A 14,585-nucleotide genomic window follows, 5' to 3' on the forward strand; every position below is an offset into this window, starting at 1 on the left:
AAGTATACATCTGTGGGTCATGTGATATTCTTCTTTGACTAACTTCTCTGGCTAAAAGAGAAACTCTCAAAGAGCTCTCTAGGTCTGTGTTAAGTTATCTAGGCCTATCTGTTCACAAAAAGGATACAGCTACCTCATCATGCAGACCTGTTCAAGTTTTGCATACTTGATTACACATGCTGGAAGAGTAGGTCAGAATGGCAGCATCATCTACACTTCAAGGAAGAGTATTGAAAGTGACAGTTTAAACTAGTGCATGGTCACCCATGTAATGCAGTTTCAAGCTTTCAGTGGGATAGTCCTAAAATAAACACCCATAGCTAGAGCCCTGTGCATATACAAAATTTGTATCTACAGCTGATTGATCCATGGATCTAAAGCAGCTGGCTGTAGATTTGCAGGGCTTTAGCTATAAAATTTGGATCTACATCAATTGGTGACACCCTCCCCACCCCCACATGGTCTGTGGATATCTGGGACTTTACCTACAGCAGAAGTTGCAATGGTTTAAACTATATAGCCACTTACTATATTTAAATAGACTGGCATCACCAAGTTTAGGCACTGGGTACACTAACAGTTGAGCAAGATCAGGATGAGAATATCATGCTACAAATACACTAAATATCTACATTTATTGTGGTGCTTTCTGCATCTGCCAAAGCATGTCCATTTTGTAACAGCACCAGATCAAAATCCAAGCCTCTTGGCAAATGAGTTTTTAATTCACATTTTGATTCTTGGGAGAGTATCACAGAAACTAAGCTAGGTAGAAAGTCAGTTTATATATAACTGGTCTATATAACTACATTATTCAAGGGTGTGAAAAAGCCACACAACTAAGCCAGGTCAGTTAAACTGATCTAACCCCCAGTGTAGACAGCACAAAGTTGATGGGAGAATTCTCAGTCCACCTAGTTAGCACCTGTTGAGGAAGTGGAATACCTATGCCACCAGAAGCCCCCCTGCAGCATATGTACTGTCTTCACTGAAGCACCTCAGTATTTTTAGTGCAGAAGCCCCCACATCATTGAAAATAAATTAAAGGTGATCCAGACAGGCCTACAGCATCATCACAGCTTAAAACAGGTGTTTAAATTAGAAAGGAGCAAGCTTCCCCATAAATTACTAGGTGAACAGAGATAGGAATGAAAAGTGTCAGGTAGTTTCCATAATGTCACAGATTCTGGGCAAAGATTCCTGCCCTCCAAAAAAGTTTACAATCTATATAGCTATGCAAAAGCTTGGGGCTCTCAATTCCTTAGCTCAAGGATGTGACTGCTGAGCAGCTCTCGCTCCTGAAATCCCAGCAACTGCCCTGTTCACTAAGCTCATACTTGAGAGAGTTCAGGGATAAAATATTTCCAGCACATTATACCCAATGCATACTTTGTGAAAACACCGTTCTGTTTAGCCAGCTTCCTCTACCCCTACCACAACCTTCCAGGAAAAGGGCTGCTCACTAGGAACTGTGGTTCTGCAAGTGTTGCCTCTGCCATACTCCCCAGAGTTAGTGTCTTGGGAACCTGCTGGAAAAGCAGTAACTGTTAGGGGAGCGAGACACCAATACTAGAGGTATTATAAAATGCCATGCAGTCCCCAACCGCCTTAGTACCAGTTCCCTGAGAGTAGAATTCAGAGGGAGAGGAGAAAGTGGGCAAGTGGCATGAATCTAAAGAGAGAACATGCTTGCAGAACCACTGCCAAGTTAGGGGACCTAGCTAGCAGAACAAGCCCCAGGATGATGGGCTGAGATGTGCTAATGAAAACAAGGATGGCACGGGGGCATTTGTTCATTCCTAAGTGAATGCTACTCACCTGTAACGAGTTCTTCAAGATGAGCCTTTATTTTCACACCTGTGAGATTCAAACCGCCTGTGCCATGAGCCACCAGGGTCTTCTGCAGTGCCAGTTGGGGCCACTCCCCCTCTCCTCAAAGCCAAGGGTATAAAAGGCAACACAGGAGGATGGACTGACCTAGAGGGCAATGTAAACAGATGGAGAGGCAGATATGGGAGGCAGGAATGATAAACTGAAGCACAGGGACAAACAGGAGAGTGGCTACTGAGGAATATCTATCATAGCTGGCTGAGTGAATCAGATATTCAAGCTGGAAAAGACATAGTAGGTCCCATCTGAACAAGCAGCACCTAAAGAGAATTTACATTTGCCTCACCCAGAGGTTGATTTTTAATCTGTTTTACAAGGCATGGCTCAGGGACTGGTTTTTGGAAGGTTCCCAAAAGTTCAGCAATGGTGGAAGGACATCCCAAAAATGGTGTCTTGTAGCAGCCAACTATTTGTTCTTCAGGCAGAGGGCTCTTCTAGCCCAGGCGGGCCAGTCCTGGAGACACTCCACACTCAAACCACGTATTGGAGCAGCACAAGACTTTTACTTGTGAATCTCTCCTTGACATACACAAGCACAGATACATTAGTGTAGTGGATAGAAATAATGAAGCACAATTTGATTTTGCTCAGGGTTAAGAGCTCAGAGTCAAAGTAAAAATAGGTTTTTACATGCCACCATGGCATTTGCACATGTCAAGCAGTACTTCTAGGTAAAAATCCTTCCAGCATTAACTCAGTTTAGTACAAAGTTGATTAGGGTGCATTCATTAATTCTCAGTATAGCAGAAAATTTATGAATAAACTGGAACACTAGTTATAAAATTGAATTGTTCAGCTGGTTAAAGACTTTTCCCCACATACATACATACACACAACCACACACACAAGGTAGAGACATTTTACTTTGCTAACTCTTCTAGAATTGAGGTTTCACACAAAATTTAAGATACATACAAAATGTGGCAAATCCTGTTTTTTTTCTGGAAATAAAATGTATTTTTATTGTAGTTAATACCAACTTTACATATTTTTTTGCTCTGAACTGCATTTCCTCTGCTTTTAAAAAGGCAAAATTTCTTTCCTGGGACAAAAAGAATAAGGGAACTATACTTTTAAATGGTGTCAATTTTTTTGTGATTGGACATGTGTTTTTGTTATTACAAAACTATTAAAATGTGAAGGAACAAGTAATATCAAAGACACATACAGTAACTGCACTATTGGCTGCTGGGTTGTGCTAATACAATTGGACATAACTTTGTAAGTTCTTTCTCTAATAAAGTTTTAGAAATTAAATGAGCAAAGTAAAACAATAATATATCCCACAACAAGAAAATGCAGCATCTGTTTCTTTAATTAGGGATCTAGGAAACTCCATCTCTTTATGCATTCACCAATGAAACTGGACACCATGAAGCTCAGTTAGCTTGAGGCATAATAAGTTCATAATGTCCAACATGGCCTTCTTGCTTCAGTTGGTCTAATAAGTCTTCCTTACGTCTCTTTCTGCTTACCACCAAGAATCTATCATGGCCCTGGCCATGGGATTTACTTTTAAGACCATATTTTTGGGCAATTTGATGTATCTGCTTCCGCTCGTCATTGGTAAGTTCTGTAGAAAAAGTCAAGTCAACATGACTATCTGAGCGCGCATAATTTCGAATGATCTGCTCAATATCTCTTTTAGCAATTTTGTTCACCCTTTCCACATCAAGCCCGAGTCCTTCCCTTTTAAATTGCTCCTTCACTGCAATAGGCTCTCGTATCCCTTCGCCATCTTTCCCTAGCCCACCACCTGTCCAGCCCATTTTTCTTAAAATCTGATTCCCTATGTTGTCTTCTTTTATCTTCTGTTTGAAAGCCTCTTCTGCTGAGCGGCCCCGAATCTCATTTCTTGAGATGACGTCTTCGACGGTGCCCTTCTTCAGGTTATTGACGACAGTCGGCTGTGTCTTTTTGAGGATTTTCACAGCTTCCTCCGCCGCCTCGTGCTTCACAGATTTCTTAACCCCAACTGCTTCAGCAATGAACTCATTTTCTAGCATCACCTTGCACTTCCACCGCATTCCTGTCATCCTTTCGAAGACATACTCCACTGTCATCTTGTTGAACTGAGCAGTGTCGTTCAGTGTGCACACGGGATTCTCAGAGTTCTCATAGATAACAAGATCCTTCAGGTCTTTCTTTTTGCCAGAACTCCGGGATGAACAGCCCACTTTCTGAACCTGGGTTGTTTTGATGGGTGCCACATTGGACTGCATCTTTTGAAGAATTTTCAAAGCCTCATCTGCAGCTGCATGTTTGCTCGTTTTCTTACTGCCGTATCCCTCGGCTAAGCAGTGGTCTTGTAAATACACTCTACAGCGCCATGAGCGGTTTGACATTAAGTCATATTTGTATTCAACTGACATTTTGTTAAATGAAGCCGAGTTGTTAAGTATCCCTATAGCATCGCTAGCATTTTCTGTGAGGACAAAATTAGTCCAGTGTTTGGTTGAACTACTAGAACCTTGCAAGGGATCAGAACCAGACTGCCCAGATGAAAAATCTTTGTTGGCAGCTAGAAAGTCGTCAAGCTGTTTGAGAGCAGGAGGCAATTCCTGCGGGCACGTGCCAGACTCACACACTATTAAGTCCTCTCGATAGGTATGTTTGAACTTCCGCTGAGCAACTTTAACTTCCACAGACTTTTGCAACAGCTTGACTGCTAATTCTGTGGCTCGATCCCTGGATCCATTTTTGCTGCCAGCATAACCAGTGGTTAAGTAGACATTTTGGCATCTCACTTCACAAGCAAAGCCATCTGTTGGAAGCTTCTTATTTTTTGGGAGGTCGGCAGGGGCAATTTCTTTTAGAGGAGCATAAATATATTCAGGATTTGTCTTACATGCCTGAATTGACCGAGTCAACAAATATGTATAGTTAATTTTATCAGTCCCAGTGTTAGCATCTGGGTTAGCAAGATTCTTCCAGATTGCTGCTGAGAGTTTGTCAATAAAATACTGCTTTGCTGTGATAACTGACTGGGGGAAAGTATCTGATGACGACTGGAGAACTGAAGAGGAAGTGGAAAGTTGTGGAGCACCACTCTGGATAGTGTCCATGCTGTTCAAAACCACACTGGTGGCAGTTGTCTGGCTACTTGCATAACCAAAACCCACCGAGTTGGAGAACTGGGGATCTGCTTCCTGGGTATTGAAACTGTTAAAAACAAAATCCACATAGTTTTCGACTGACTGGGCAGTGCTGTTTGTGTTTGCATCCTTGTTTGAGTCCTGTGTTTGGTTGTCTGAAGGATCTTCTTTTCTTTCATCTTTTTCACTACTGGCTACAAAGTGTACAGGCTCAAAACGAGGTCTCACGCGGAACCTGGGGAGGACTTTTTTGGGAGGCTCTGGATCTACGGAATGAGTGAAATTTACAGCATTAAAAAAGTAAGTTCTACAACACGGAGGGAGTATGTACAGTACGATCACCAGCAGTAACTAGTTAAGTTTTTGAGTACAGAATTCCCGCTCCCCACATCACAGATACTAAGATTTTCTGTATGAAGATGTATGCAATAGATAAGTGGAATTTTCATTCCTAGGCAAGATACTGCAGAAGTATTTCCACTTCACCTACTGCTATGTAAAAAGGTGGGTTTGGTACTACTTGGGTTCAAAGATTTTAAGACCATCAGATCATTTAGTCTGATCTCCTATATAACACTCAGTAAACAATTCCAGTTACTCCTATATCGAGCACAGTAACTTACATAAAAATGGCCATACTGAGTCAGACCAAAGGTCCATCTAGTCCAGTATCCTCTCTTTCGACCGTGGCCAATGCCAGGTGCTTCAGAGGGAATGAACAGAACAGATAATCTAATCATCAAGTGATTAATCCCGTCACCCATTCCCAGCTTCTGGCAAACAGAGGCTAGGGACACCATCCCTGCCTATCCTGGCTAATAGCCATTGATGGACCTATCCTCCATGAGTTTATCTAGTTCTTTTTTGAACCTGTTATAGTCTTGACCTTCACAACATCCTCTGGCAGAGTTCCACAGACTGACTGACTGCTTGTGTGAAGAAATACTTCCTTTGTTCGTTTTAAACCTGCCGCCTATTAATTTCATTTGGCGACCCCTAGTTCTTGTGTTACGAGAAGTAAATAACACTTCCTTATCTACTTTCTCCACACCACTCATGATTTTATAGACCTCTATCGTATCCCCCCTTTGCCATCTCTTTTCCAAGCTAAAAAGCCCCAGTCCTATTAATCTCTCCTCATACAGCAGCCATTCCATACCCCTAATAATTTTTGTTGCCCTTTTCTGAACCTTTTCCAATTCCAGTATATCTTTTTTGAGAGGAGGTGACTACATCTGCGTACCATAGATTTATATAGAGGCAATATGATATTTTATGTCTTATTATCTATCCCTTTCTTAGTGATTCCCAACATTCTGTTAGCTTTTTTGACTGCCGCTGCACATTGAGTGGATGTTTTCAGAGAACCATCCACAATGACTCCAAGATCTTTCTTGAGTGGTAACAGCTAATTTAGACCCCATCATCTTATATGTGTAGTTGGGATGATGTTTTCCAATGTGCATTACTTTGCATTTATCAACATTGAATTTCATCTGCCATTTTGTTGCCCAGTCACTCTTGTGAGACTAAATTTTGGGAGGCAGTGTTTCCTATTGGATAGAGCACTGGACTGGGACACAGAAGACCTGCGTGCCATCCCCAGCTCTGTCAGTGACTGTGGCAACTCACTTCACCTCTCTGTGCTTCAGTTTCCCTGTCTGCAAAATGGGGACAATGGTACTGACCTCCTTTGTAAAGATCTGGTGAAAAGTGCTCTATAATTGATATTGAAGCATAGCCTCCAAAAAGTCTCGATCTGAAGACTTCAAGAGAGGAAGAATCCACCACTTCACCCTCACTTTAAAAGTTTGTGCCTCGTTTCTAAATTTGAATTTGTCTGGATTAGAAACAAGACACAAATTTTACAAAAACAAATACTGTGAAGACAATCACTGTATAACTAATCTGAAGAATTAAATATCTGATGCATAAATACAGTAAGTAAAAGGGCACCCTTTCTCCACACCAGTAGTGGTATTCTGTTCAAACGACTATAAAAAATTTAACTCCCATCCCCCAAATGCCAGGCCTGTGACTTCACCAGTGAAGCAAAAGGCCATCTCAAGCACTTAGAAAGAACAATCTGATCCAATGCTAACCTGTCATGCTAATATGGGTCAGGCTGTGACGTACATCTAGACACCTCTGTTGCAGCATATTTATCATAACCCAGTTCATCTGAGATCAGTGGAAAAAACACCCTGACATCTAAGTCAGATCCTTAAGCTTTAAAACTTTTGCAAGTTCCCCAACCACCACAACTCTGATTACTTCTACCATAAGCCAGCCACCAGCTGCAGTGAAGGAGAAATCCAGCCTGCTTGTGGTGTAACTCTGTGCACTAAGTTGTCCACTGCTTATCTGGCCTGCTGCCATCTCCCCCCTGAAGCATCCACTATTGGCTACAGTCAGAGGCAGACACTGGTCTGTTCTGCAGTTGCAGTTCCCGTGATCCGAAAATCATATCTGAAGCAGCAACAGAGAATGAGGTCCCCTTTGTTATGCAAGCAAATATACTCACTGGCATAGGGAGAGCAAGGTGGAGAGTAGGGTCTTTTTGGTGGCTTAGCAGGAGGTACCAGCTCGAATGATGGCATCTCCCCAATATCGATACCTTCAGCCATCTTGAAGACTTTCTCCATAACTTGCGAGCCATACCTGTGTTTCATTCAAGGACAGATCGCATTAGAACATGCTGCCAGGTTTTTACCAGACCTCTCCCACTTCCAGTACCAAACTCCTGGTGTCTTTACAACCAAGATTTCAGTATTTGCAACCATGCAGACAGCAAGACCTCACCATCTCACACAAGAAAAAATATGCCTGTGTGAAATATGTTGTACAATATAGCATGGCTTGTGGATACTTCCTAATTAAGTTAAATTGGGACTAGAAAGCTGCTTGTGACATTACAAGCAAAACTCTGGTCAAATCTGGCCTGATCCAATACCCATTAAAGTCAACATGTACTGGCATTGGATCAGGCTCTAATAAATGGTGGTGAAAGTTTATGCTGAACCTGTCATCAATTCCATGCAGGCAGATTTATGTGGCTGTGTGGAACCCCAAAGAATCGGGAGACTCTCTGTGTGGCTCTCCTTGCAGAACTGGGGCCCCATGGAAGAAATCTGTAATAAGGCAACAAGTCACTACTTTTCATACAGATTCTGAACAAACTCATGTATCTTAGCATCAAATATTCTGCCAATCATTCATCGCAAGTCATTAAATGAATGGAGTTTTGAATTAGTAAACTGAAGCTCCCTTTGAAGAATTTGCTATTGAAACGTACCACTTAATATAGCAACAAGGAAAATGTAAGTGGCAGTAGAAAAGAAACATAGGTTAATGTACTGGGTTTTAATTTAGTGGAGTCAGAACAGTATTGAAACTGTGACTCATTGCCGCTAGCCTAGACAAAAAGCTTAGTGACAATCTGTGACATGTCACCGGACATTTGCCATCACTGATGTCAGACAGCAGCTAAGGAACGCTTCAGTTTTTACTGTAGAAACTCAGCTGCTTTTTACTAACAATTATTACTTTAAACAACAGTTTTATTTTTAAATTAGCATTGATGTCACTGCAACATTTCAAATCCCACTGCCACAAAAGTGACGGTATGATAGTGTTATTTCATAAGGAGTCCTGCATTACTTGAAGTCTGGTTACTGCTGCAAAAGAATGTTGCATTAGAACTGCAAAAATCAGCTGCAGTTCTAATCTAGCAGAATTCATCAGTGTTACAGAATTCCAGCTCCTGTAATTTACTAAATCTTTTCAGTATATTTAGATGGAAAAAACTGAACTGAAAAATCTCTAACAAAGGATGATGGCCTGAAAACACTGCATAAAGCCATGTGCTGTAGATATTCCATCACAGTATAGAAAGGATACACTGTTCTACCACAGGGCTGGTATTTAAATTAAGCAGAGGCTCAGGTCAGCATCTTATGTCTATCAAGGCAGACAAAAACTAAAGTCATAATTAGGTTCTGAGAACAAAAGCCAGAGATACTTTTTTTAAGCAAATGGCCTTTGATTAGCTTTTCAAAACTGGTGCTATATGTGTATGGAAAGTCTACTCACCCGTGGTATGTGAGAAGCTTTCCTTGCAATGATGGAGACCTAACCAGAATTTAAGCTTGTGTTTAAATATTAGGTAACAAATATTGAGAGCTTGCTCTCTGAATGCAAACTGAGACAGTAACTTCTTCCTGAGTCTGCAGAGACACTGCAATACCTACACTGCTGCTCATCACTCTTCCAAGCAGCTACTATTCAGAACCCTGTGAGCAGCAATTAAAACTGTCAAGAAACAGGTCGATTTCATGCTGCTGCTTGAGAAAATTAGAAGCAGCCTCAGCAGCAATGGCAGGCACTAGAGTTATTCATGGAAGAGAGGGACCCAAAAATGGCAGCAGGGGGAGACTCAGAGCCCCCACAACAGCCAGGAGGTGGAAAAATGGAAGCCCTTTTTCTCTACCAACAGGACCAAAGGGAGGGTTGGAACTTAAACTTTATCCCCTTTCAGCTAGAGGATGATACGAAAGAGGACACCCAACCACAAGGGTCCAAGAACTACTTCTGGCTAATGGGTCAATCCTCCCACTAGCAGGTGCCTGGGAAACAGTAACAACCAGGGCTTGAACAAATTATTAGTTAATATAATTTAAACAGCAAACTTCCCGCTCCACTTTGCCTGGCAGCAAAGACCATTTTACATTAGAAATTTTTTTCAGAACACAAATACAGCTATATTTCATAAGAGAGTCACATGCCAGTCTCCTCCTCTGTCCATTCCACCACTGTATGGCATGTTAATTTTGCACCTCACCACAGTATCTTTCGGGAAGTCTTCCTGCACAAATCTCTTGACTGACAGTGTCTGCACCATCTCATATCTGAACTATTCCCTTGCGCATCGTCTGAGAGTTTGTAAGTTCTTCAGGGAAAGTAACCCTATTTTTTGTGGGTTCTGTGCAGCACTGCTTACACATTTAGAGACTTCAGTAACATCATTATTCAAGATCTGACAGCCTTCCTAATGCCTGTGTCGGGCCAGGGTAGAAGAAATGAATAAAGAAATCTCCAGTGGAGACAGGGGACATTTTAGTCTCATGTAACTGATTTAAATATGGCTATTCCGCTTTGTAAGATGGCAGCAAAAAACAGCCAAAGAAATAATAAGGGTTGCCCATTCTGTAATCCACAAGTAATTCCTCAGTAACTGGGTCTTCCCTCCGCACCAGTCACATGACAGATAGTGCCCTGCATTGAGATGCATGCAGTTTCACTTTTGTTTTCAGGTCAGTTTCAGGGTCTCTCTATATGAGTGTTTCTTAACCATCCCTCCATGGACCTGCACCTGCACGCAGCAGCATCACAGCAGGGTTCCATGCAAGTGCAGGAGTCAGTCTGCATGCATTTCATTAATAACGATAATCAGTACCCTAGCTCCATAAGCAACTTTAGGCCTAGCAGTTTTTAAAGAGATGGTGAACATGCAACCATGGTTGAAAATGGGTTAATGGGACATCATCAGATTAAATACTATCGGTTTTTTTAATATACTATGAAGTGCTTCCTTATATCTGCTGTCAACACAGCGTGAGGCTATGATTATTTGTGCTGTGGTAGGGTCCCCAGTCAAGGATCAGGACCCCATTTATGGTAGGTGGTGTACAGACATAGAACAAAAAGTCTTTGCCCCAAAGAGCTTCCAGTCTAAGTGTTAAATATTAAAACACAATGTGCCATTCATGTTATTTGCATATGGATTAAATGATAAAAACCGTAACCAGTTTCACTGTCTGGCTCGCTCACACTAGCACAATGAAACATTTGGATTGTGAACACTGCAGGGGATGTTTAGATCCAAACTAAAACGGTTAATTGAAATTCAGACAAATTATGAGAAGTGTCTACTAAAGACAGGCCTCATAAGACGACTTAACAAATCTTAAATTTTAAAGTCTAAATGATCTTTTAGTGTTTCAGAGCTTTGCTTAAGTATTACCTGCCTCGCTGAAGTTAGTCACTATACTTTCAAGTCATCAGCAAGTTCCTATATTATCCTCCCCACACCCCAAAAAATCATTAATTTTAGAAATGTCAGACAAAGTACACAGGGAAAGCAGCCCTTTCATTCTGACTAGCGGGGATATGGAAATCTAAAACAGTATCCTAGTTACTAGATTGTGGTTTCCACAAGTTAATGTGATTGCTGTGTCTAGGGATAGCAACTACATAGCTCTTTCGTTACTGAAGTCTGTTTTAACGTAGCCAGAGAATTCAGTTTTACGGTGCTTACTTTTCACTATTTATATAGTTTACTTTTTGCATTTTTCTTATCTTGAACAAGGGAAATTGACCAGTTTCACTTTCATTTTCAGGTCAGTTTCAGGTTCTCAGTATACTGATGTTTCTTAATCATCCCTCCATGGACCAGTGCCAGTCCCTGAGATTGACCTGATACAGGTTAGGAAGGCAGAAAGCCAGTACATTTGGTATAAAAAAGGCTGAGAAACACTGTCCTACACTGAGTTCCTACATTGTGGGAGGCGATGTGTTAAAAACTGATTCTGTTTAGTATTCAATAAAAAAACAGCAAGGAAATATTCAGTTTGCTCTTAGCATTTACATCTCAAGTATGCAGCATTATGCTAGGGCCCGGAAAGTGGGATGCACCAAAAGGAATAACTAAAAAAGAAACATCTGTAAATTAATAGTCAAGAGAGGAATATTCAGACTTCGGAATCAACTGGTATTCCCTCCCTATTATGTTCTATTTAAATTTCTCTTCTTTGCTTTCAAGGCCTTTCATTATGCGGGCCGCACCTACTCTTCTGATATGATTTCCTTTTGCATTCCCCCAATTCCTTTCTGCTCTTCATATGATGCTCACCTTGATGACACTTTCACAAATCTCTCCATGCCTTCTTCTGTGCTGCCCCTTATGGCTTTGCCCCTTCCAAAAAATCTATTCCTGAGGGCTCCACACTCATTCAAAGTCACTCCTAAAAATGCACTTCTGCAGCATCACTCACAGAAAATGAATGGGTTCACACTAATTATATACCCCACCAAGGAACCACCACGTCTGCCCAAAGAGAGTAACTGCGCATCTATAAGCGATGCCGTTGCCTCAGGTGTACGTTATATCCCCACTATCAAGTCCACCATTTCAGCCCTCATCCTCCTATGATGGGGTGGCCAAACTTACTGGCCCTCTGAGCCACACATGACAATCTTCAGAAATTCAAGAGCCAAGGCACAGCTGCTGGGGATCAGGGCCTCAGCCCCATGAGAGGGACCTGACAGAGCTTCAGCCCTGCTCCTGCTGAAGCCCCAAGCCCCAGCAGCTGTGCCCCGCAGGACGGAAGCCCCAAGTTCCCCCTCCCGCTGGGCAGAAGCCCCTACCGCACCGTCCTGCTGCAAGGCAGAGGTCCTGTGCTCCAACCCCACCGTCTGCTAGGAAGACAATGGGAGGGGAGCAGCCTGGGGGGGGCTCCGCGAGCTGCACTTTAACCATAACTGCACATGCCCCCCAGTTTGGCCACCCCTGTGCTACGAGTTCTGTCCAGGTGGAGATCTGGACCCATGCAGGGCTCAGAGTAGGAAAAAGGCTTTAGATGATGAGAGCTCTTTCTGTCTGAGTGCCTCATTGTTTCATTTTTCTTTGTTCTCCTGCACCCTCAGGTATATCGAGCATCCCCCAGTTTCCATCATTAATTTCAGTCTTGTGCTGGTCTGTTCAGGCTTCTGGGTGTCATGCTGAAGGATTTAACGTCTTTCTTTATTTTTCTGTGTAACATTTCTCTAGGTCGCTCTCTTTTTCTCTTTCCAGATGGTGTCCATATTATCACTCGCTGTAGAAGTCGTGTTGGTGGCATCCTTAAAGCGTGTCCATCATCATCATCATCTTGTATTTGATGCTTAGCTTGGTTTGCTCTACTCAGAATTGCTGATGTTGCAATAAACTCTCTCCAATGGACTCTGAAGAACGTCCAGTGGGCAGTTACTTCGGAAGGGTGCTATAAAATAATAATATAGCCACCCCCCCTCTTTTCCATTCATGTCTAGAGGGGTACATGTAACTCCATTGTCTGCGAGGGGGTTTAAGGAGCAGTATGAGTTGGGTGAATGGGAGCCTTCAGGAATAGATTATGGAAGGGGGGGAGTGGGGGTGCAGCATGGAAGGCACTGAGAGGAAAGGTGGGATCTGGAGGGGAGCAGAAGGGATGGGAAGGAAGACAAGGGGAAATCGGGCCTGAGATGTAGACGGGAGCCGGGGACCGAGGCTAATGAGCACGGGTTGGAGGGGGGTGAACGAAGGAACCCAGCGACTCGGCCGCTTCCTCCTGTCACTTCTACGCTTCTGTTAACACGGACTGGGAAGGGAAAAGCCGGCCCCGATGCCCCATCCAGGCAGCCCTAAGGCCACCCCCCCACCGGGAAGGAAACGTCCCTCCCCCGGGGAAGCCGGATCCCCACCGCGGGCCCCCTCACCTGCAGCCCATGAAGACGTGGTTGGTCCAGAGCACGGAGAGCGAGAGCAGCTGGTCGATGGCGGCGCCCGGGTAACTGGCCAGGTGGCGGAGGATGAACTGGCGGCGCAGCCCCCAGTGCCAGTCGCTCTCCTGGTACTGGCGCCACTGCTCCAGCACCGGCTCGGGCACCGCCTCGGGCTCCGGGGGCGGCGGCGGCTGCTCCGGGGGCGGCACCGGGGGCAGCGGCGGCGGCGGCTGCGGGGTCAGGAAGTCCCCGCCCAGCAGCATCCAGCCGCCAGCCATCGGCTCGGCCAGCCTGCCCGCCCGAGCCGGCGCGAGCCCGGCTCCCGGCCTGCGGGGACAGGGAGGGCCGAGCCGGGCCCCACGTGCGGCCCGAGCCGGGCGGAGGAGAGGCCGGCCGGAGCCGGGGATCCCGGGGCGGGCCCCAAGCACAGGCTCCGCGCGACCCCCCCCCACGTGCGGCCGCGACCCCCGCGCCGGGCCCCTCGCGCGCCGCCCGCACCCCGTTACCCTGTAACCTTTTTTTTTTGTTACACGCTCGTCACGTGGGCGTGACATCAAGAGATCGCGAGAGGGGCCGGGCCCCGCTCACAGCGCCCCCTGGCGGCGCCCCGAGGCGGGTGCGGCCGCCGGGGAGGGGAGGGGCCCGCGCTGGGAGCTGGAGGGGGCTGCACATGGCGGCCGCGCGGCCAGAACGCGGCAGGCCCAGGGCACGAGCCAGCGGCCGGGCTGCCAGGGGCGCTGCGCTGGGCGGTGCACGCGGGAGGGAGCCTCGGGCGGCGGAACCTGCTGCTGCCCAACGCGCAGCGCTGCAGGCTCCGCCCCGCTGCACCCGCGCTCACGTGCCCTTCAGCTTAACACAGATGCTGCGCTCCCGCCCTGGCCCGAGCCCGCGGCGCCGCGCAGCACAGCGGGGGGCGGCTCCGGCTTACAAGGACCAGCACGTTTGGCGCCCCGGCCGCCGGCTGCAGGGGGAGCTCGGGCCGGCAGGCTGGAGCCTGGCGACTAACCCGGTTTCCCGCCCACGGGCCAGCGCTGGGCTCACCGCGCCTGCAAAGACCGGAGTGAGCGACTCACTTCGCAG

General features: G+C 45.3%; 1 protein-coding gene across 1 annotated transcript; it reads right to left on the minus strand.

The window, feature by feature from the left end:
• Positions 1-2,823: 2,823 nt before the first annotated feature.
• Positions 2,824-13,990, minus strand: NKRF (NFKB repressing factor). The gene is made up of 3 exons (XM_045031526.1): positions 13,500-13,990; positions 7,510-7,646; positions 2,824-5,251 (listed from the first exon to the last, which is right to left on the minus strand). Exons 1-3 carry the CDS (start codon positions 13,781-13,783, stop codon positions 3,270-3,272), a joined length of 2,403 nt encoding a protein of 800 aa, XP_044887461.1. The 5' UTR covers positions 13,784-13,990; the 3' UTR covers positions 2,824-3,269.
• Between the last annotated feature and the right edge of the window lie 595 nt (positions 13,991-14,585).

Source organism: Mauremys mutica, chromosome 9 (genome assembly GCF_020497125.1).
Source record: "Mauremys mutica isolate MM-2020 ecotype Southern chromosome 9, ASM2049712v1, whole genome shotgun sequence".
Classification (NCBI taxonomy): Eukaryota; Metazoa; Chordata; order Testudines; family Geoemydidae; genus Mauremys; species Mauremys mutica.